Source organism: Misgurnus anguillicaudatus, chromosome 11, assembly GCF_027580225.2.
Source record: "Misgurnus anguillicaudatus chromosome 11, ASM2758022v2, whole genome shotgun sequence".
Taxonomy (NCBI): domain Eukaryota; kingdom Metazoa; phylum Chordata; class Actinopteri; order Cypriniformes; family Cobitidae; genus Misgurnus; species Misgurnus anguillicaudatus.
The window spans coordinates 13,378,109-13,401,035 of record NC_073347.2 but is presented as its reverse complement, the minus strand read 5'-3'; the positions used below and the strand labels follow the sequence as shown (position 1 = coordinate 13,401,035).

At 37.8% G+C, this 22,927-nt stretch overlaps 2 protein-coding genes across 3 annotated transcripts in view; both read right to left on the bottom strand.

The window, feature by feature from the left end:
• Positions 1-18,550, bottom strand: part of ccar1 (cell division cycle and apoptosis regulator 1) — a 30,517-nt gene extending 11,967 nt beyond the window's left edge. Inside the window, exons 1-14 of one of the 2 annotated variants that reach the window (XM_055169898.2) lie at positions 18,406-18,550; positions 17,054-17,211; positions 11,958-12,121; positions 11,498-11,620; positions 9,281-9,310; positions 8,967-9,163; positions 7,497-7,623; positions 7,280-7,393; positions 4,825-5,011; positions 4,602-4,743; positions 4,334-4,489; positions 3,948-4,173; positions 1,992-2,105; positions 27-193 (exon numbers count right to left, since the gene is read on the bottom strand). In XM_055169898.2, coding sequence (XP_055025873.2) covers positions 27-193; positions 1,992-2,105; positions 3,948-4,173; positions 4,334-4,489; positions 4,602-4,743; positions 4,825-5,011; positions 7,280-7,393; positions 7,497-7,623; positions 8,967-9,163; positions 9,281-9,310; positions 11,498-11,620; positions 11,958-12,121; positions 17,054-17,165 — 1,859 coding nt within the window. In that variant the 5' untranslated portion in view covers positions 17,166-17,211; positions 18,406-18,550. Of the gene's footprint in view, positions 1-26; positions 194-1,991; positions 2,106-3,947; positions 4,174-4,333; positions 4,490-4,601; positions 4,744-4,824; positions 5,012-7,279; positions 7,394-7,496; positions 7,624-8,966; positions 9,164-9,280; positions 9,311-11,497; positions 11,621-11,957; positions 12,122-17,053; positions 17,212-17,762; positions 17,812-18,405 lie in introns of those variants that run through there. The other variant, XM_055169900.2, reaches the window with a different exon arrangement.
• Positions 18,551-19,286: 736 nt separating this feature from the next.
• LOC129416699 (NFU1 iron-sulfur cluster scaffold homolog, mitochondrial) lies at positions 19,287-22,079 on the bottom strand. Its single transcript, XM_055171062.2, has 8 exons — positions 21,933-22,079; positions 21,300-21,388; positions 21,052-21,187; positions 20,845-20,911; positions 20,652-20,763; positions 20,482-20,545; positions 19,984-20,158; positions 19,287-19,872 (listed from the first exon to the last, which is right to left on the bottom strand). The coding sequence occupies exons 1-8, from the start codon at positions 21,998-22,000 to the stop codon at positions 19,804-19,806; spliced, it is 780 nt and encodes a 259-aa protein (XP_055027037.2). The 5' UTR covers positions 22,001-22,079; the 3' UTR covers positions 19,287-19,803.
• Positions 22,080-22,927: the final 848 nt, after the last annotated feature.

The window sequence follows — 22,927 nt, the reverse complement described above, 5'->3', positions numbered from 1 at the left end:
CGTACTAATAAAAAACTCGTACTTACCACTGGGTACACAAACTCAGATCAATGCCTGTTAGAGCCTTACAACAACGTATGGCTGTCTTTATAAGGACAGAGGGATCGTTCTCTGGGTCGGCCCCGTCTAAAGAGGGAGACCAGTGACCACCGATGGCCATGGCCTCGTCTTTGCCCCGCATCCCCACCAGGAACTGGAAACATAAGAGTTCACAGAGAGCACACGGGTTACGCGACACTCGAGAGCATTAGAGTCTCGTGAAAAAGACACAAAAGCCACAAAGACGGCGGCAGAGGCGGCCGGACGGAGGGAGAGACAACATCAGATAAGCTTATTCCACACAACAAAGCGTTCAGCAATGGAATAGGACAGACATATCACGGTTAGCTCCCCAACACCGGTGACACGAAACATAATCATATCACCAAGGGTTAGTAACTCCCCAGACCAAATACAGGGGTGGACAAACATCTTTTGGTGCCCAGTGGAGAACTAGTATCAGTAGCTGCGTTTCCATTGCAGATCTGCGCAAAACTTTAGAGTTATTTTCTGAATGTTGACAAAAGACTTTTGTAAAATGACAACCAATGATATGCGACAGAAACTTAGTTTTTTCCTCTCTTGATAAGTCATTCCAAACATCACGTCGACTGATGTTGGTAGGTTTAAAGCGTAACTAAACCCCTGGACTCCACCCACTGGCAATATTTGAAAAATGCAAGAAAAGTGGGCAGACCCCAACGGAGATAGAGGGGACGAACTAAGCTTGTACTAAGTGTGTGGTGAGATCCTAACAAGGGCGTGGTGAGCTTGAACCTGCTTATGTCACGAGTTATTTTATGGACCCAACATCCAGTAGGAAAATTCTATTGCAGTAGCCACCATTCAACCTGAAGAGGGCAGCACTCAGACGATTTTACACCATATATTATAGTATTGAAACACTTTATATCCAAATGTCAAAAAAACTTACTAAAATCAATGAACAGCACTAATAAAGCCCAATTCTTACAGATCATTAACTAAAAAAAGTTGGTTTAGGGTTTAGTTACTCTTTTATATATATATATATATATATTTATACATTAATGTGTGCATATTATACATACATAATTATTATACACAAGTTCACACACACATATAATGTAAACAAAAACTTTTATTCTGCTATAGATTAATCGCTATGCATCCCTACGTGTTTCCATTGGCTGTATTTTCAATTCGCAAATGTCAGTTTTTGCAATTTAAAGGGTAATAGAAACGCAGCTACTCTACGTGTGTGTGTTAGATTACAGATTCAGCAATATTCCCATTCAAAATCTTTATAGAATTTTTTTAGCTAGTAAGGCATAAACCCTTCAAGTTAGGGCTGCACGATAAATCGCATGCGATACGGTCACGCATCTCGACAGTAATGCCGGTTCCTTGATTATTAGTAAATCGCCATCAGCTGCTTTCAGATGGAGCGGCATTTACTACACAGAGCCGTAGTTCCCTGACAAACTGGGCCATATCGCATACATATCGCAGGCGATATGTCCGCGATAATTAATGCGAAATTGCCCCAATTGTCAGTGAACTACGGCTCTGTGTAGTAAATGCCGCTCCATCTGAAAACAGCTGATGGCGATTTACTAATAATCAAGGAACCGGCATTGCTGACGAGATGCGCGTGACAATCACATGCAATTTATCGTGCAGCCCATTACTTTAAGGCAAAGCTACAAAGAGCTTATAGGTTGTTAAACAATGGTATGTGGTTCTGTAGGAGCCACAAGTACTACTACACCACCCACAAATGCTTGGTTTCCTGGTGTATAATTGTAATAACAGTTACCCTGGCACTCTAATGTTGTCCATCCCTGTACAATACCACAGTGTAACAAGTGCAATGTTAATGCAAGCTGATTAATAAACACAAAGTCACTGATTTAGCAGTAAAGCTGAATTTGAGTTAGTTCTGGTTAGCGGTGTTATTGAGAGAGCTATACCTTGATGAGGCGGGCAGGATGCTGGAAGGCATCTCTCAGGTCTGCAGGATCTTCTGCAAGAGCACAGGACTTATGATACAGCTCATCTAGACTGGGATTGGCAAGCAGCATCACCTACAACAGTCATAAACATACACAGTCATACATGGAGTTTAAAATGATAGCAGGAAATCCAGGCTAAGTTCTCAATCCAATTATGACATCAAAAGCATCAAAGTTTAATTTTGCACAATAATTAATTTCACAACGATTTCAATCTTTGACATGACCTTTTTCAGTCAATATTAAAGGACAAGTTCAGTATTTTACACTTAAAGCCCTGTTTTCAGATTTATGATGAAATAGAACGGTTTTGACGGAAATTTGGACATATGATGCTGTCCTGAGAATTTTCGGGTGTATCACCTCCCACCTCTACAATGGCTGCATAGGTGCACTGGAACAATCCTTTCTAAAATGCTTTAAACTTTCGTTTACAAAGACGTGAAACTCACCGAGTGGTCAGGGGTGTTCACTGATAGGCTCACACAAAAATCGCTGCAAAAGATGTTTTCCAACAGGTTTTATCGTAATTTTTGTCCTACGTGGGAACTTTGTTTGTATTCTTGCAATTGGCAAAGGTGGATTATCGCCACCAACTGGGCTGGAGTGTCTATTACTCAAGCCCTCAACGGAAGAATATACGGGTGTGAAGCGTTTGGAAAAAACGAATGCTAAAACACCTGTTGGAAAGCATCTTTTGCAGCGATTTTTGTGTGAGCATATCAGTGAACCCCCCTGACCACTCGGTGAGTTTCACGTCTTTGTAAACAAAAGTTTAATGGATTTTTAGGAAGGATTGTTCCAGTACACCTATGCAGCCATTGAGGGGGTGAGAGGTGATAGAACAAACACCCGAAAATTCTCGGGCCAGCATCATATGTCCAAATTTCAGTCAAAACCGTTCTATTTCATCATAAACAATCTGAAAACAGGGCTTTAAGTGTAAAATACCGAACTTGTCCTTTAAAGATATCACGGTAATATTTTCATTACATTTTGTAGGATGATTTATGTACAAAATCACAATAAAAGACTGAGATCTGCCGTAGCCGATAGTGCCCGACATCTGCGTGCCCGACACTGCAATGACGCTGCTGACGTACAACGCTGCTGAAGTGTTATCTTCAGACATGTTTGCGAAGATTTTTTTTCAAAGTCTCTCTCAGACTGTAAACGAAGCTCGGGTGCAAAAAAAAGCTTGGGTGCACCAGATAACATGTCAGCAGCAGCGTACGTCAGCAGCGTCACACAACAGACCCAGAAGAGAAGGCAATGCTGAATAAAGTTGTAATTTTTCGATGCTTCAACACATTGTAACTGACCCACTGATGTCACATTGACTGCTTTGATGATGTTTTTATTACCTTTCTGGACATGGACAGTATACCGTACATAGATTTTCAATGGAGGGTCAGAAAGTTTTCGGACTGAATCTAAAACATCTTAAACTGTGTTTCCAAAGATAAACGGAGGTCTTGAGAGTTTGGAACGACATGAGGGTGAGTCATTAATGACATTATTTTCATTTTTGGGTGAACTATCCCTTTAAAATAGTTTTTTTTTACATTTTCTATACACAGAGCTTTTTAAATCTGATAGTGTGAAAATTTGCTTTTGTAATTTTATTTATATAGCACTATAAAACAACGAGTGTTAAACATAGTACTGTACATACCTAAATAAAATAAATAAATATATAAAACCACACACAAAGACATAACACATATATAAAAGAAAACTCATGGATTACGAGCCGTTTTTCGACCGATACCGATTATTGGCCGACATATCAGTGCATCTCTACTTATAATAAAATGTTATGTATAGTAGACACACGAGACCATCAAATAAAACATGATGCAGCTAATATTATTATTATACATTTAGCCATTAAAACAACAAGCAGTTTTATACCTTTGCACTGTAGGTGTGATTGGCATCGGGTGGGTCAAGAACAGACGTGTTCTTCACCAGAGAGTCCACCTCTTTATGCATGATATGAAAGTTACAGTAGTTTCCAAAGGTGAAAGGTCGTGTTAAGGGGAATGCATCCACCCAGGTAAACACAGCATCAAAGAAATCACTGGGAATGTAGAGACTCTGATACCTCCGCCGGAGCTCCATCATGTCACAGTTATAACTTCAAAGAATAGGAGGAGAGAGTTAAATAATAAAACTACAAAAATTACTTAGTGTCATGTTTCGTAGCAAAATTCAGCTATAATGTTGAGGGAAAAAAGAACATTTCTAAAAAGAACAAAATTTGCAGTTAAAGAGAAAGAAAAAAACAAGAAACCTACCCATCGAGGGAGAATTTGGAGAACTGCACAGTATATCTTGGTACGACTCTACGCGGCCGTCTTGGGGAACGTTCTCTGCGTGGAGATCGGTCTCTAGAACGTTTACGTGTAGGTGAACGTTCCCTTGACCTTCTCCGTTCTCTTTCTCTCTCCCGACTGCACAAACACAGGCAAAATTTAAATTTAATTCAGTTATAATGCAAAAATACTTAAAATTTTGCACTTGATTAAAGTAAGAAAACCACGTGGTGTTTGTTGGAAAGCCGACCTGCGGTCATCTTTCCTCAGGATGAGTTCTGGTCGGTCATTGCGACTGGGGAAGCGGGGAGAAGGGTCCACACGCCTCACCTGTTGTGGCTGAGGTATCATTCGCACTGGGGGCTGAAGCAAACCCCCTGAGAACACAGAGTCTACACACCACAGAGAGAAACAAAAGATCAAATTCTGTCTGGTTGTATTTAGGCCGTTAATGAGCAAGAGGGTTCGCGTACCTTTTGGGGGCGGCTGGGGCAGCAGTGGCTGTGGTGGGTTATGCAGCAGTGGGGTCAGAGAGGCTGCAGAGAGCTGGGCCTGCAGAAGAGATGGAGGAGGTCCCTGGGCCTGGACACTGAACGTAGTGGGTGGGGGGAGAGACTGCAGCATTGTGGGTTTCATCATGTTTGGGCCTGGGGGTTGATTCTGAAATACAAAAGAGATGGAGTAGATGAGATACGTTTGCCATCATGAACAAACACTAAGACTAAAGAAAATTTTCTTGATATCATTATGATGAACTTGCTTGGGTGTACAGCTAGAAATTTAAGTTCCTATATTTTGCAGCCTTTTAACATGTACTTTAAAAGCACTTGACTTTTTCAGTTTCAAAAAATAACAAATCATTTAGAGAAAATTGTCTTATCAAACAAGTCTTATATAAATATGAATCTGTCTTGTACAAAAATGTACATAAGCAGATGGAGGAAAATGTGTCTAAATGAGTTATCAAGGTACTATAACCAGGACTGGAAATTGGGGGGAGGGGGCGCGAGGGGACAGAGTACGGGGAGTGAATTTCAAAGGTAAATCGTAGCTTTGTTCTACTGATTATCATTTTTGTTTTATCATCTTTGTTTTATTACCATTATTTGAGTACTGTGGTATATTCTGGGCGTCTACATACGATTATTAAATTGTAATGTTTTTTTGTTCATAAGCAATATATTTTTAAGTAAAGGATTTTATTCACATTGTATGTGTTATTAGTTTTTTGTTAGTATTCATTTTTGTTTTTGCCTCAGAATTGGTATCAAGAACCATAAAATGTTATTGGTATTTGCAATGTATATAGACATTTTGGCATTGTGACAATCAAAATGACTGTGCATTAGTGTACCCAGTAATTTCTAGAATATAATATATATATATATAACGATTTACCTTTGAAATTCACTCCCCGTACTCTGTCCCCTCGCGCCCCCTCCCCCCATTTCCAGTCCTGGTTATAGTACCTTGATAACTCATTTAGACACATTTTCCTCCATCTGCTTATGTACATTTTTGTACAAGGCACATTCATATTTATATAAGACTTGTTTGATATATATATATATATATATATATATATATATATATATATATATATATATATATATATATATATATATATATATATATATATATATATAAAATTGCAATATATTGTTGTGCAATTCAAATGAAAAACCTTGGGCAATGCTGGGGCATGGGGGCCCCGGTTGTTGGACTTTACTTAGGGACCACAAAATGGTAAACATGCCACTGATCAGTTTATAGTTCTTGCAAATTTAAAGTAAGTTAGCTGGTGATTTTTGCTGTTTGAGCAACCTGATAGGCTTTCACGTGCCTGTTGATTCAATATAATTGTTGAGCGTCTTGCTCACATTATTTATGTGGATTATTTACATGCTACAGCAGTTACACTCCTTTAAGATAATGTAATCAATAGTCTGAAATAATCAGTTTTTACAATCTTTGCGCTATCTATCATCGTTCGCCAGACGGTCTACAAACATCTGCTTCAGTTTGTGTTTATTAACCCTTTAGTTTCATTTCATTACGCAACTACTTTCATTAGAGGCATCTGTTAAAAACATTTAATTCCGAAATAATCTAGTATGTGTTCATTTTCTGTCATAGTTTCTTCTAAATTAAGTTTTATTTGAATGTTTTAAATAAAAATATTTTCATTTTCATCATTACGCGTACGCCCCACCCTTTTGATTGCCACGCCCACACGCCCAACCATACCACCTTAACTAACAAATTTTCTACGGGGAACACTGTAGAACTACACCATCCTTCCAAGACAAGTACATTAATAGTAGGGCTGCACGATAAATCGCATGCGATACCACGCGCGTCGCGTCAGTGGTGCCGGTTCCTTGATTGGTATTGGATCGCCGTCGGCTGTTTTCGGATGGAGCAGCTTTGACTGCACAGAGCCGTAGTTCCCTGACAATTTGGGCCATATCGCAGGCGATACGTCCGCGATAATTAATGCGAAATTGCCCCGATTGTCAGGGAACTACGGCTCTGTGCAGTTAAAGCTGCTCCATCTGAAAACAGCTGATGGCGATTTAATACTAATCAAGGAACCGGCATTACTGACGAGATGTGCGTGACAAACACATGCGATTTATCGTGCAGCCCTAATTAATAGCACAGCAGGTGCTGATTAGCAAAAGATCGACTCTATGGACAACAAAGACAACGTATAATTACAAACACAAAATGCTGTAAACTGTAAAACTGAGAAAGGTAAAAAGCAGAAACAGTGACTCGTCTTGGTGGAAGTATAGAAAACTGAAGGACTTGTGACAAAAAGCCTGTTTGTAAAACAGGAGAATGGAGGAGCAGGTCAAGCAGAAGATTAAGGTGAGGAAAAAAGGATAGGGTTTTGGGGCGCAGAGGTCAAGTGGCATGGGTTACATTTTGTCTTGAATCCACCGCAGAGTGTATGTCAGAGTAGCGTGGCATTCCTGCATCAGAGTAAAAGCTGGACAGCTGTGGGGAAACCTGAGGTAAGGGCTGTGGCGGCTGGTGCTACATGGAGATTAAGAACACAGGAATCAACAGAAGCAGAACGATTTTAACTCTTGTTAGACCTGTTACTGTGGATCCATTTGGACCATGTGGCTCAGCTCACCGTTTGGTTGGGCATCTGAGGTAAAGTCTGGATGCGCTGGGCATTCCATTTGAAAGGCATGTTGGGATTGTAGACAGCCTCCACCAGAACGCGATCGCCGACTTGTGGCGTTTTTCCCTTAACAGCGCTATAGAAACAAAACAAACAGTTTAAGATTTACAGCATAGGCATTTCTAAAGATTAATGTGCAACCCAAATCAAAGCACAAGTATCAACACTGTGGCTCTGTGCTGTTTTTAAAATGCTGCTATGTTTATTTGCACTTCATCGTAAAAGAAAGACAGCAACGTCAGCTTACACCAGTTATTCTCAAACTGGGGGGCACGAGATGGTGCCAGGGGGCATTATTTGATCATAAATCTGTGTAATTAAACATCAATAAATTAGTCTACTAATCAAAAGCACTACATTGTATAATTTCACGTTTTGTTTAATTCAAATTTAAAGGAATATTCAATTTTCTTAAAAAAAAATCCAGATAATTTACTCACCACCATGTCATCCAAAATGTTGATGTCTTTCTTTGTTCAGTCGAGAAGAAATTATGTTTTTTGAGGAAAAATTGCAGGATTTTTCTCATTTTAATGGACTTTAATGGACAACAACATTTAACACACAACAGTTTTTTTCAACGGAGTTTCAAAGGACTATAAACAATCCCAAACGAGGCATAAGGGTCTTATCTAGCGAAACGATTGTCATTTTTGACAAGAAAAATAAAAAATATGCTCTTTTAAACCACAACTTTTCGTCTAGGTCCGGTCCAGCGCGACCTAACGTAAATGCGTATAGGGAGGTCACGTGTTACATATATAAAACGCACATTTGCGGACCATTTTAAACAATAAACTGACCCAAAGACATTAATTAGTATCAGTTGACATATAACGACGTCGGAACGGTCCTCTTTCAAGACACTTGTAAACACTGGGGCGGAGTTTCGCGTTCGTCCTCTGTGACCTCTTGATGTCATGACGTATTGCGTGGGGTCACGCTAGTGCATCACGACTGGATCCAGACGAGAAGTTGTGGTTTAAAATTGTTTTTTTTTTTTTCTTGTCAAAAATGACAATCGTTTTGCTAGATAAGACCCTTATGCATCGTTTGGGATCGTTTATAGTCCTTTGAAACTCCGTTGAAAAAAACTGTTAAGTGTTGAGTTAAGTATTAAATGTTGGGCTCTATTGGGGTCCATTAAAATGAGAAAGGTCCTGCAATGTTTTCCTCAAAAAACATAATTTCTTCTCGACTGGACGGGGAAGGACATCGGCATTTTGGATGACATGGTGGGGAGTAACTTCTCTGGATTTTTCTTTTAAGAAAATGGAATATTCCTTTAAGTTTGAGATTGTTTTATCGAAGGTAGGGCGCACATCAAAACGTTTAGGAACCACTGGCTTAGCCAATGGTAGGAGTTTGGGGGCGTTGCTTTCTGTTTGACCACACAATGGCAGATTTACTAGGACAAACCTGAGCTGGAAGAAGACATCTTCATCTACAAAGCCAAATGTGTCATGCAGCTTGCTAACCACCCCAGTGAAAACACGTTGCTTTTGGGGTTGGGTCTGCTGCTGGTGGCTAGATCGGGGGGTCGGGTAGGACACAGTGATCTGTGCCGTCTGCTGCGGGTTCGAGAGGCTCAAGCTGGTGGGCAAGGCAACGGGGGGCTGAAAGATACAACATACATGGGAACATTAAAAATTGTTAAATGATCTCTTGCTTGATTATGCACATCTATTCTCAGATACAAATGTGATGCAAAAGGAGCAGTAAATGCAGTGTACCTGGGAAAGCAGGGGTTGAGGTTGTTGAAGCTGTGATAAAGAAAAAAGCAATATTATTGTCAAAACAAATAATTACACCTTGTAGTGCAGAAGAAGAATGAGTTGAAACGTCATCTTTTTTTAACCACAATTGTATGAAGATCAAAACATCAATACTGTAGAAGTTTACAATCAGAATGACTGTACGTACAAAGGCTGGGTTGAGTGAAATAAAGCAGTGTGATTAATATATCACACACTGCAGAATGTAGGAGTCACAGTTGGGTTCTTTCAGTTCCTCTGTGATGGTGTTAAGCTCAGTATTAGCATGATAACATTTTAAGGGCACACTCACACTATCCAAGCCAAACCCCGCCCAGGCGTGTTTGACCCCCAAAGCCTGGTTCGTTTGACTAACGTGATCGCTCTGTACCATGCCCGGGCACGGTTCGGTTAAAGGGACAGTAAGTAAGATTTCCCCCATCTAGTGGTGAAATTGTATTTTGCATTCAAACGAATGGTGCTCTCTAGCGCCTCGCTTTTCCAAATGCGTGTTGCAACTACGGTAGCCGTTATGTACTCACTGATCTACTTGTCCGTTTCAGCTGGTTCACGGGTTCTGAACAAAAATGCATTGCAGTAGGCTAGTGCTTTTTGTCCATCTCTGCTACAGTTTTTCAATACGGTGGAACAAAATGGAAGCCTTCTTGGACTTATCCGTTCAATATAAATAAAAAGAAGAAATTCTAAGCTTACAAAGAAATGTCAGATCATTGGCAGAGGTCATTTGTCACCAATGAGGACATATTTATCAATAAGGAAATTGATTTTGACTCATAAAATTTTTAAAAAACTACACATTGTCCCTTTAATCGCTCCCTGGCTGCCTTGCAGAGGTGAAAATCGCACCAGAGCGCGGTTCAAAAGGAGAAACGTCAACTGCGCGACCACTCATTTTCATCTGTCTTCGTAGAAACCTTCTGATGCAAACAGCAGAGTTACATGTGTCTGAGATGCGCATGTGACAGACCAATAAGCAATATGATCGGCATGAGAGAGGGCTGTGTGTCATCGCTCACCAAACACAGAATAATAAAAACACAGACTTAACATTAAGTTTCAGCTTCAGTGTTAAGAGAGCGATTTACTACCTGTTTTCTTCAATACAATCGCATTCCTAATGACAAAAGCGTGCCCAAGCTCGGATTCCTCAAAGTACAGTGTGAGTGCGTGCTTTTGGGGGAGTAGGGAGGGGGGGACAATCGCACTGGGGCACGGTTTGCCTAGCCCTAATGTGAGTGCGCCCTAAAGAGACAATCACATTTAAAGGGACACTTCACTTTTTTCCATAGGTCTTAGTACACAATGTAACTACAGAAGAGTCAAGTATTAAAAAGGAAAAATATCAAAACCCTTTGGTTATTTTTTTAGCGCAATGCTAATGGTCTAATCAGATTTAAAGGGGACAGAGAATGAAAAACCATTTTTACCTTGCCTTTGTTGAATAATGGTAGTCTACCCGCATTCACGAACATACAAAAAGTGCTAGACATGCTAAATATCTCAGTCTCACAGAAATTCATCTTTTAGAAATGCCAGCCAGAAAATGGCCCAATCTGAAAAACTGATGCTTATGACATCACAGGCATCTCATTGCCCCTCCACTTTAAAATACATGGCTAAATTTTTTGAGTGGCAGCCAAGTCAGCCAATCAGTAATGAGATTGCAAATTAAGCCAGTAGGGGGAGCCAAACAGGTGCAAAACCCTCCCACCCTAATAGAGCTATCTGAGAGAGGTTTTTAGGAAGCTTCTAAGGCATTACAGACCCAAACAAAAAATGTTTTGTCTACATGTCACATTACAGAACAAGGATAAATACTATGTTCAATCATTCTATGTCACCTTTAATAGATTATGCTAAGCCATGCTAAAAGTGGTATCCCGGAGATCAGCTGAATGGATTTCAAAATGTCAAATGTTTAATTCTAGAGGAGCTAGAAAATGAGCATATTTTAAAAAAAGCAGTGTCCCTTTAAAATAAGTGGTGGATAACATAAAGGTTTTTCTGTGTTTGTATGAAATACATCAGTCTGTGTTTCATAAAAACTGTGATGACTGACACAGTTGATAACTGTAACAGTTATGCTTTGATCAACAATTCAGTGCCTGTTTCAGCTACCATTAACTAAAGTAATATTACCAACCATCTTGCAGTATGTTATGCATGCAGGTGTACCTGATGCTGGACATTGTAAAGGGTCTGTTGAGGTGGAGGTTGTGGCGGTGGGGCTTGTGGCGGCTGTTGTTGTTGTTGTTGCTGCTGCTGCTGATACTGCTGCAGGGCTGAATTGATCTGGGACTAAAACAAAGCACAGCAGTGTCTCAAGGCTGCTCGCTGTAGGAGGTCAGATTACAACACTCAGTACTGTCATGTGGATCAGTACAGTTTCACTAAAGAAGCTAGAAAGCATAAAGAAAAAAGCATGTTTTACATTGCAAATTGTCAAATGCGCTGCATTGTGAAACACGGTATTCTGGTAATTACAGAAAAAAGAATACACAGTACACACATACTATATTCAGCCAAAACAGTATGAGTGTTTTAGTATGTTCTCAAAGCCCATGGCTTCATTGTGCAATTATTCTCACTGCAGTATAGTGCTGTATCTGTGTACTGATCATGGCCAGGGTCTCACCTGCTGTAATGCAGCAGCCGCAGCTGCGGCGGCCTGCTGCTGTAGGGCTGCAGTCTGCTGCGAGAGCTGGTAATTGGCTGCAGACTGTGAGGCTGCAGCTAAGGCTGACTGCTGAGAGTACATAGGGGACGCACCCAAAAGGGACGGCTGCTGTACCCCTAAAGCTATGGGGGAACATTTCAAATAGTAAAGATATCGTGAACACAGTTGAAACAAATTATGACTAAAGTTCAAACAAATGTTGGCACATCTTAAAGAAGAAATGATAACAATTGACACTATTAACTAGCTGTTTATTAGCATGCATATTACTAGGATACTGGTTGTTTATTATTACTAATAAAATACATATTAATGTCTTAACAAAAGTTGTAGTTAGTTAGTTAACTCTTTCTCCGCCATTGACGATTTATCTCATCAATTAAGAGAAAACGTTTCCCTGCCAATGACAAGTTTTTACGGCAATCAATATTTCCGTTATTATGCACTAGGTGGGGCTCTTACTAGGGATGCATATCAATTAATCGCGATTAATCTATAGCAGAATAAAAGTTTTTGTTTACATCATATATGTGTGTGAACTGTGTATAATAATTATGTATATATATAGGGCCCTATAATTTCCGCGATCACGGAATCGCGGACGGAATCGCGGAATTGGCTAATTAACACGGAATCTAGTATTAACGCGGAATTTTGCGAAATTTAACATATTTTGAATAAAATTATGTTTTTGTGTGGGAGACGAACGTATGTCCGGGGGAAATGCAGACCGGGGGAAGTAAATCTGGGCGACACGCCCCCTCCCGTCGTTTCAGACCTCCTCCAAAACACTGAAACCATGGCGAAGCGGCTCTCCACGACTCTGCTTTCGTCAGCGAAAAAATTAAGAAATTCGACGAAAGGGTTTAGTTCCGAGCAGGTCTCACATGACTTTTATGTGACAGGAGAACTGTTAGTCTGGAAGTTTAGTCAACACTCTGTTCACGGTGAGCGCAAAGATACATGCACTCTCTCATCCACGTCTGTCTCACTGTACCTCTCTCTCTCACGCATCTGTCCGCAGTGCGAACACAAATTCTCATGTATTTGTTCAGTTTTATGCATTTCAAGCGAGCTGAGGCAAACTAACTATCCCTCGCATTTAAAATATAATCATCTGCATCATGGCGCCGCTCTCTTTCGCTCGCACGTGCAAAGAGCTGCGTGATCACGCTGTCCTAAGTCAGATCACTATCCTGTGTATGTTTGTGAAGTTATATGCATTTCAAGCGATTGTGTATAAAATATGGATCGCGTTCCGCTGGATTGATGTGTTTAAGGCACTTCTGAAGGCACCACTGCGTTGACACCTTGTTGTAGCCTCCTGCAACAACACTAAAAAACAATGCATTGAATTGAGTTGTGTGTATGTGCGTGTGTAAATGCATCTTTTATAGTCATTAAGTAATCCTGTTATCCAGTTTTTTCCCCCAAATCATTTACATTTTAATCATTAACATTAAAGGCACACTCTTTTTATGACTAAAATAAAAGTAAAGGGTAAAAAATATAATTGCCAAAAATTAAAACGGATAAAACGGAATTTGCAAAAATTAAAACGGAGAAAACGGAATTTGGGAAAAAATAAAACGGAATTTGGGAAAAAATTAAACGGATTTTATAGGGCCCTATATATAAATATGCACACATGCATGTATAATTTTAAGAAAAAAATATATTTATATATTAAGTATTTATATATAATATAAATTATACATAAATATACAAATGTATATACACATGTAAACATTGCTTAAATATATACATGCAGGTGTGTGCATTTAACTATACAAAGTTATTATACACAGTACACACACATATATGCAGGGCAGGACTTACCAGGGTGGAGGCCCCTGGGCTTGAATAAATTTTGTGCCCTACACTCTCAGAATAAAAGGTACAAAAGCTGTCACTGTGACGGTACCCTTTAAATGGGTCCAAATATTTACCATTTAGGGACAGATATAGGTACATTTGTACCCATTATATGCACTCTTTAGGTACAAAGGTGTAAATTATCTTCTGAGAGTGCACATACAGTAAACAACCTAAAATAAAAATACATCATAGAACTATATTTTAGGTAAGTTTCCCGACAGGGTTTAAATTAATCCAGCACTAGGCCTATTTCTAGGTTATATTAGGGCATTCAAGTAGTTTTTACCAACAAACCTTACAAAAAACATTACTGGTCTGCGTCTTGAGACAAAACAATGGCAATGATATATGTTAAGATATATCAGCGCAAGATGTGTTTAAATTAAGACAGATCAAACATGCATTTTAGTCTTGGACTAGGATAAAACCTGACTAGGAAACTGCCCCTATATCTCTCTAGCAGAACATAAGCCCAGTCTAAAATTAAATCATGTATTTTTAGGGATGTCACAAATCCAAATTAATCATGCACATTAAAAAATACCCCATAACAACATTTAAAATCATTGTGTTAGACTTAGCTTAAGAAAATAAAAATTAGTCTTGATAAACATTCACCTTATTACACACCATATAATGTTATAAACATAATCCACAAGTGTATTTTTTGCAAATAGCGTACAAGGGGTGCAGTGTTTAAGAATGAAAAAGAAAAGATTTTAGGATGTTATTTAATAATTATGACAAGACCATCATGTAATATTAGACACTAAAAACCAAAGTGGAGATGATCATTCATAAATTTTTGCGTCTGATATGAACATAATACATTGAAACCTTGAACGTAGATATAAAAATGAACACTTTTCAGAAGTTTAAACTGTGATTCTGTTAAGCACAACAAACATGCTGAAAGAGAAACTACAGGTAGGCTAGCTAGTGGATTATATCAAAAACCATCAGGACATCAACATGCCCACAATTTAGTGCATCCTCACCTCCAGATGAAGTAATAAACTGGACTGATGATTTAAATGTTGACATAGTCATATGTGCGTTAACTCTCCGGATTTTGTTATGTTTCGTAGCTATGCTCCACTGCACAGAAACTGTTTGGTTACAGTGTCGTGTGAGCTGCATACTGCGAGCAGATTGGATTTTATTTGGCGCTTGGTGATGTCAAAGTACCGCAAGAGCGATTAGAAAGCAGACTTCCCCGTGTGTATTCTCGAATCGCTCTCGCGGTACTCCGATGTCATTCATCTGGCTGTTGTTGAGCCACATGAATACACCCGTCTGCTTTCCAGTCACTTTTGCGCAGTGATAATTTGATTTCATATGATGATCGGATCACGCAGTGCCGCATGAAGTCAAATGCCAAATACCAAATAGCCGACTGTACTGTATATGAGGTTCAACCCGCCAAAGTAGCAAGTGGAGCATGCGAATGGTGAGTGATTCAGATGTCAATTTATGAATAAAGTGTCAAAGGTTTGTCACACACTGTTAAGTATTTTCACGCTTTTTTAAATGGGTATACGGAAATCCTTGACCATTCCAGTGGGTATACTGCGTATACCGGCGTATCACGTTAGATTACAAAAAACAACAAGAAAAAACTGAGTCACAAGACCATAGCTTACTCTAGTAATCTTTTTCATGCTGAGCGCTTCATTTTCGCGTTGCTCTTTCTCGTTATATGTAAAGCTCATACATGACTCCCATTTCGCGTATTCGCTATTAGCATCTATGGGTTTAGCATCTAAGCAGTAAACTCTGCGCGTCATATTCAGCACGAAGATGACTGACATATATATATATATTAACAAATTAAATGCAGCACCAAACAATTCCTCACCAACCAATAGGCTGTAAAATAAAAAATGAAAACGACTGAACAAATCAAACGAACGCAAGCAAGCACGGAGGCCCCTATTGGCCGGGGCCCCTGGGCTCAAGCCCAATCAAGCCCAATGGTAAGTCCGGCCATGCATATATGATGTAAACAAAAGCTTTTATTCTGCTATAGATTAATCGCAATTAATTGATATGCATCCCTAGCTCTTACCCATCTTATAAAACACTAAATCATCCACTGATCCAAAAACTCTGTGTATGTTTTGATCATCGTTCTGAATCTGATCTCTAACAAAAGTCCTTTGCAAAAATGCAATTATTTCAGCTTTTTGTTCTAAATGTGGTATTTTTTGTAAAGATCTACCCATATTTGGGAGGTAATAAAAAAGAACAAATAAAGAAAGGATGAAACTTGTTTTTAAGCAGGGGGTCTGTTCTTTCATTTAATATATTGCGTGTTTATATATTTAAAAAAGAAAAATTTCTGCAAGGCATTAAACTTTGTGAATATCATAAAAAATGCTGCCGCTGGCTGGCAAATTTTTCAAAAAACGCTGTCGAGGTAAAGAGTTAATAGTTAGAAAGTGTGACCAAAACACAGAAAATTTAAGAAAAACATTAGAGGTATAACTTTATTAATGCATGTTTATACTTAAAACATAGATTGGATTATCAGTAAACTGGGGCCAGTTGTTCAAAAAGTTTAATCTGGATCAAAATGATGCCGATTGTTAAAACTACTAGTAAAAATATACTGTATAGTGCCAATGACAAAAGTTAAATTTAAGGATTACATTTTGGTTTGCTATTGTCTGCTGTATGAGAGATTTATTTGGACTTTTAATTGTCTGGAAGGTTTAATATAGCCCAATGTTATATTTTGAATACTTTATCATTAAACTGAACAAATTTTTAACAAACAAATGATACATTTATAAATATTACATAATAGAAATGTTGTATTGTAGATAAACTGTAGGTTTCTATGTTTTAGTAACATTTTATTGGAAGTTTTATTACATTTTTGTTCCTGAAATCCACCCTTCTGATGGGATCAGAATAATCCTACTTTTTGGGATCAAACAAATCCCAATCTTACTAAAATGTTTTGACCAACACAAAGTGACAGTCTGATCTAGATCAAAACCTAGATTGGATTTTGTGATCCAATCCAAATTCAGAATCCTTTTTTTTTTTTTTTTTTTGAACAACCCATTTTGAAATTTTGATCTAATCCGATAGCCGAAATCCGAATGGATTACTTTTGAACAACTGGCCCCTGGTGATTGAGCACAAGTGGATTGTTTAATGTAACTTACAGTGTAAACTGTTCAGGTCAATAGACTGCCCCGAGTGGCCGGGTTGTGAAACCGCAGTTGTGGCAAACTGGGCCGCCCATGGAGGGTTCTTCTGCCCTCCGAACTGGGCCATGGAGACCTGCTGACGCTTTCTGCTGAACCAGGCTGCAGAATATTACCTGTGGGAATGGTACGGTTTACTACTGCGAACGACAGTTTCTAAATATAGCACAACATTACAAGCACACCATTGGGCAGACGAAAAACAAACACATTAAATGTCGTAGCAAAAGCATTCTGCCCATCACAGAACGGCAGTCCTGCATCCCAATTCACACGCTATCCATTAATCCACTAATCCATTCAAATTAGTATGTTCTACATTGAAAGTGCAAATCCATGCACACTCAGCTTGGCTGATATTACCAACAATTCATTGCTAGAGGGAGGAGTTAAGTGATGCTACACTACTAAATCAATAATGCTTCCCTGAATTGATACATTATATTATATGGTAAACATAAGAAATAATGAGCAAAGTTGTATTGTATTTGATGTGTGATTTTTTTTAACCATCACATTGTCGTCTAGGCAACAATGGTCACTGTCATCACGTGTTAGTATGTGCCTGTACTTGCATACTTTCTGCTACGCACTAAAATGTAAGTACGTTCCCATAAAATAGTGATTACTTTTAGGTTATAGTAATGGTAGGCGAATTGGTACTCACCAATACACTCACTCTTATCGCTCCTAAAAATGCTGACTAGGTAGGCAGCTATCTAGGTTTTGAAACACAGCAAATGTCATGTGTCAGCTTCAGAACTCAAGACAAACCCACCCTGCTTTAAAACTCAACTAAACTCCAAATAGATCAATAGCAAATCAGACCTGTTATTAGTCCCATAGCATGTGTTTTAAAAGACCAATGATCACTTTGGCATAATACCCGCAGTAGAGAATTAGCTTAGCATATTAACGTATTGTCAACGCAGGAGGCTACCCAGCTAACTCAGCAACATAACAATATCACAATTTAAAAACCATTCAATATCTCCAAAACACAAACAAACATGTAAACCACAAAAAAGTGCATTGACTTGAATGAAGAGCGATGATTAATGGCGGGTCAGCAGTGGAACTGTGTGACGAGTGTTTTGTTTTCTCCTGCAATGCTGTCTGATTCAGGCCCACACATTAGCACACTGTTTAGTGTTCAGTCCGTGCAATTACTGCTCTCATTCACACATCAAACGTGGACAAAATCTGCACAACCCATCGCACACAATCGAGCGTTAGACAAATTATTAACAATAAAACACAACTTCACTCATATGTAAACATGCAAAGCAGCTGTTATTATCGTTGCTTACCCTCCGTCTTCTCATTCACCGGTACAAACTGAGGTTTATGTACTGCGCATGCGCAGATCGGTTAAAGTACAGCACTGATGCGACCTACGACGCTGATCGAGGATCAGATAATATGAGAAAGGTTAGGACTTGTTTTATGAGGTTTATGAGGTTTATGAGGAAGCTCAATCTTCTAAAAAGTCAAATAATGTAAATATTGTATAAATGTACAAATTTGACTTTACGGGAGAACCACATTCCCCCAAAACCAAATACCCATAATTTGAAATGCAAATAGCCTTAACTACAAACTGGATTATATTGTTCGGCCACAGTGTAAGTTGTACAGTCTGTTTTTTATTTCTCATAAATTTTAGCTTTGCTATGGATGGTGTGCAAAGTTAAAATCAAACATATTTAATTAGGATTTCCCCCATAAATAAAAAAAATCGCTAGGCAATTACTGAAATATTAAGGTCCCCCATAAATTTCTAAAAAAAAAAGGTCAAATCTATTTGTTATATTATATCATACTGTTAAAAATTTCTTTTAAAATTATTAACTAGCAACAGCAACATTTTTAGGCCAAAATATTGTCTTTGGCCCTTTAAAATTAAATTGGATGTCATTAAGAAGTATTAACTGGCTTTGTTCAAACAAACTAAATTATATTTGAAAATTGTCTTCTGAAACTGAACTCCTTCTTTGTCTCTAGGGGTTTTGCGCTTTATTATGATGCTTATAATTTGAAATGGCTAAAAATATATATATATAATTAGATTCATGTTCTAAAGACATTTATATTTAAATGTTTATATTTAACAAATGTGTTACTTAAAGAATGTTAGTGTATAAAAGAATGATGGAAGAAAGTGTAAAAAAGAAACAAAACGTGGGAGCGCTAATTGTGTAATATTTTTTATTGTTATTGCAATCACATTTTAATCACAGACAATGAACAATAATTGCAAACAATATTCTACAGATTACCAAGCCTCAATGAACTGTAAAGATCTGCAGTACATAACATCAGTTAAAAAATGTATCAATGTATCACTGCAATCTACATATACCATAAAATAATTCCCTTTAACAAATGTCCGTTATATGCAATGTGCAATAAATATTTTACTTTCACGCATAAACGTCTTATTTTAACTTTTTCTCAAAAACAAGCAAAGTTAAAAATCAAAAACCGTCCTCTTTAAGTGCTGTAAATCTGTGACAGTCAAAATACATATTCATACACATGTATTCTAGAAAGTGCGGAGTTATGTTATCTTTGCAATCACAATACTCGACGGTGATACAAGAAACAGAACAGACTTTGAACATGCTTAAATTTTTTAAATATGCATAAATATGTTTATGGACCATGTGTATCCGACTCTAACAACTTGAAATATGGGCATCATGCTATTAATCTTGCAGTTTCTGCTCCAGTTCTGCAAATACTTTTTTGCTGATGTCATCCACTTCATCCTCCACCTTATTAAACAGAAATATAGTTAGCTATGCATTTTGCAGCTAAACAATGCTAAACGTTTTCTCATGAGACAGTTTATTTAGTAGAGAAAGATCAGGATTTATATCTCTTACCTGTTCTACATTGTCTACCTCAGGTATATAAAACTGCAGCATGTTCTGGATGCCATTTTTTAGGGTAATTGTGGAGCTCGGGCAGCCTGTGCAGGAGCCAACCAGCTTTAGTTTTACTGTGCCATTCTCAAAGCCTTTGAATATGACATCACCACCATCCTCTTGTACTGTAGGTCTTAAAGAAAGCAGAAATTGTGTTGTGTAAGTCACCTTCATAAATAAATAAGACACTGGCCAGATACAAGTTTATGTAATTGATAAGCTCCACAACTGGTCATAGCTTTTGAAAATATGATTACAAATAAGACTTTCTCATTCACAATCTCTTTGACAATGAATAACTTTGGGTTTCTTTCTGCAAATCATTGTACATGTTAACAAGGCATGCATATAAGACAGACTTTAAAAATCAGCTATTGTAATCATTTGTAAAGATTCAACTCTTAAAGATGAAGTTTCGTTATGAAGCTATACTGAATCAAAACCATGAATACATACCTGATTCGTGTATCTAAAAGTTCCTTGATCATGGAGACAATTTCATCATCTTCTTCTGTGACAGCTGAGGAAAAAACACTGACCATGATACTCTGAAAAATGACATATCTATACTTCTTGCTTAAATGCAATACAACTAAACCATCTTTTTTATTCAAAGTCTCACTCACTGCTCTCAGCATGCGTTACTCCTGCTTTGATGTGCTCTCCGCTTTCAAAGAAGTTAGTGATGACCTCAACTGCATGCCTCTTAATGTCCGTCCATTCAATGTCATCATCTACCTTTAATAATTAACAATGAACATTAAATGCAGCATTTAAATCTACAAACAAATATGGAAAAGTCTTAATGCTGATTCTTACCTTAGTCAGGGTGATAAAATCGGGGCCATAAAAGACACTTTTTATGCCTTCAATTTGGAAAAGGTCTCTGTTGGACATAACAGTAACACATACATAACAAGACTGATGCAGTGCAGATCTAGTGCAGATGATTTAGCGTTAAATTGAAATCCCTATTTTAAGGGTACAGCCTATAATATATAACACCAAAGTTAAAGAAGTATTTACTTGGCTAAAGGTGAACTTTCAGCTGAGTCTGAAGTGGGAAAATCTTGAGTTCCTGTCCCCAGTACAGGCTTACCAGGAAGAAACTTTAAACTTCTAGGATTTGGTGTGTCCTGAGTTGAAATTGAAAGCTTTCTCACTGCAATACAAAAAGCTTCATTATTTAAATGTATCAGATTCAAATCACAAAAGATCATGTTTGATCTGATCATAAAATAAAGAGAACAATAAGTATAAATATAATGCATTACCTGAGAATGCTTTGCTTTGATGCTGTTGAGACTTTAATCTGTGATTTTGGGCAGCCCAAAAGCACTGACTTCTTTCATTTCCTGGCAATCTAATAAAAATATATTATACCTTATTACATACATGTACACACTGTAAAAAAACATATCACTAAGTAAGTCTTCTCTGTATTTTAAGTATAACACATTCAAGCATGACGCAATTTTAATGACGAATACTAATAGACTACTATAGACAATCTAATACTATACTATACTAAACAAATACTAATGACTAATACCAAGTTGTTTTTATATTAACTTTATATTTAACTTTAATATGGGCGGTTACCATATATTTTGTGCAACATCTAAGCATGCAACACATTTATTATTTTATAATGGTTCATCAGTCTACAGGAGGCGGTAACAAACCAGATATACATAGAAATTATCCAAACATAAGTTTAGTGACTTATTTAATTATGTTAATATGATTTGCTAAACTTGGTTAGGCTCGCTGATTTACGATCTCTCCAGCTAATTTAGAGAGGACGGGTGGTGAATAAAAGACAACGCGCAATCGTCAGCTGACTGTATTATCTAAAAGTACATATATTAGTTTACAAAAAGTGAGATTGAAATGTGTCTTCAAACCTAAACTTATGTGCAAATGACTGAGATTGAAGAAAGCGCATTAGACTCCATCTTATAGGCGCCGCCATTTCGATTGTTTTGGAATTTAGGACCTCAAAGCGGACAGTAACTCGCCTGTTCAAAAATCACACATACGATCGTTTATAAATGAAGAGTTTCGTTGTAAAACGAGATAAATCCATTTTTTAACATTTTTGTCAAAACATGTTTATTATTATGTTATCATGTTATTAATTTGTTTTATGGTGCTACTTAGCTGTATTTTTTAAGTTATGAAGGTTTAAATCAAAACAAACCAACTGCAATTGAATTGAAATTTTTGGAATGCACAACCAAAAAATGAGATTTCGGAACAATTAAAAAAACGGAGTTATCTCGTTTTGCAACGAAACTCTTCAAATACTCTTTCCACCCTGCACTATGAATGTTTACATGTTGTGTTCAATAAAAACATGAAAACGTATAATGACTGTGTTTCTCTATTGTTGTGAGTTAGTTGTAGATCAGAACACATTTTATGACCAATTTATGAAGAAATCCAAGTAAGCCAGTGTGTTCACATACTTTTTCTTTTAACTGTATGTATTCATTCATCTAAGTTGAGGTAAGAACATAGTAAAATGTAAAAAAAATCGTGGTGTTTTCCTTTAAAGGCCTATCACACGTGATGTGGCAAGTGGCAGAATCAGCACACAGTTGCTGATGTCTTTTTAGCTTTGTGCATTTGAAGCCTTATTGTTTACACTTTTGCAATTCGCATGGCTCGGCGTGAACCTGCTGAACCTGCGGGCTCATCAGTAAACCTACAAGACTTTTATGCTTGACGTGCTCTCCGTTGTGTGAAATGACAGAGGGCGACTCTTGAGTAATTGTTCCCAAAACCATCAAAAAGCGGCGATGAGAGGAAGTGGTTTGCAGAATAATTTGTCAAACACTGTTTGTAAATACATGGATTTATTCACATATAAACTGTTTAGGTTGTGGGTCGACGACAC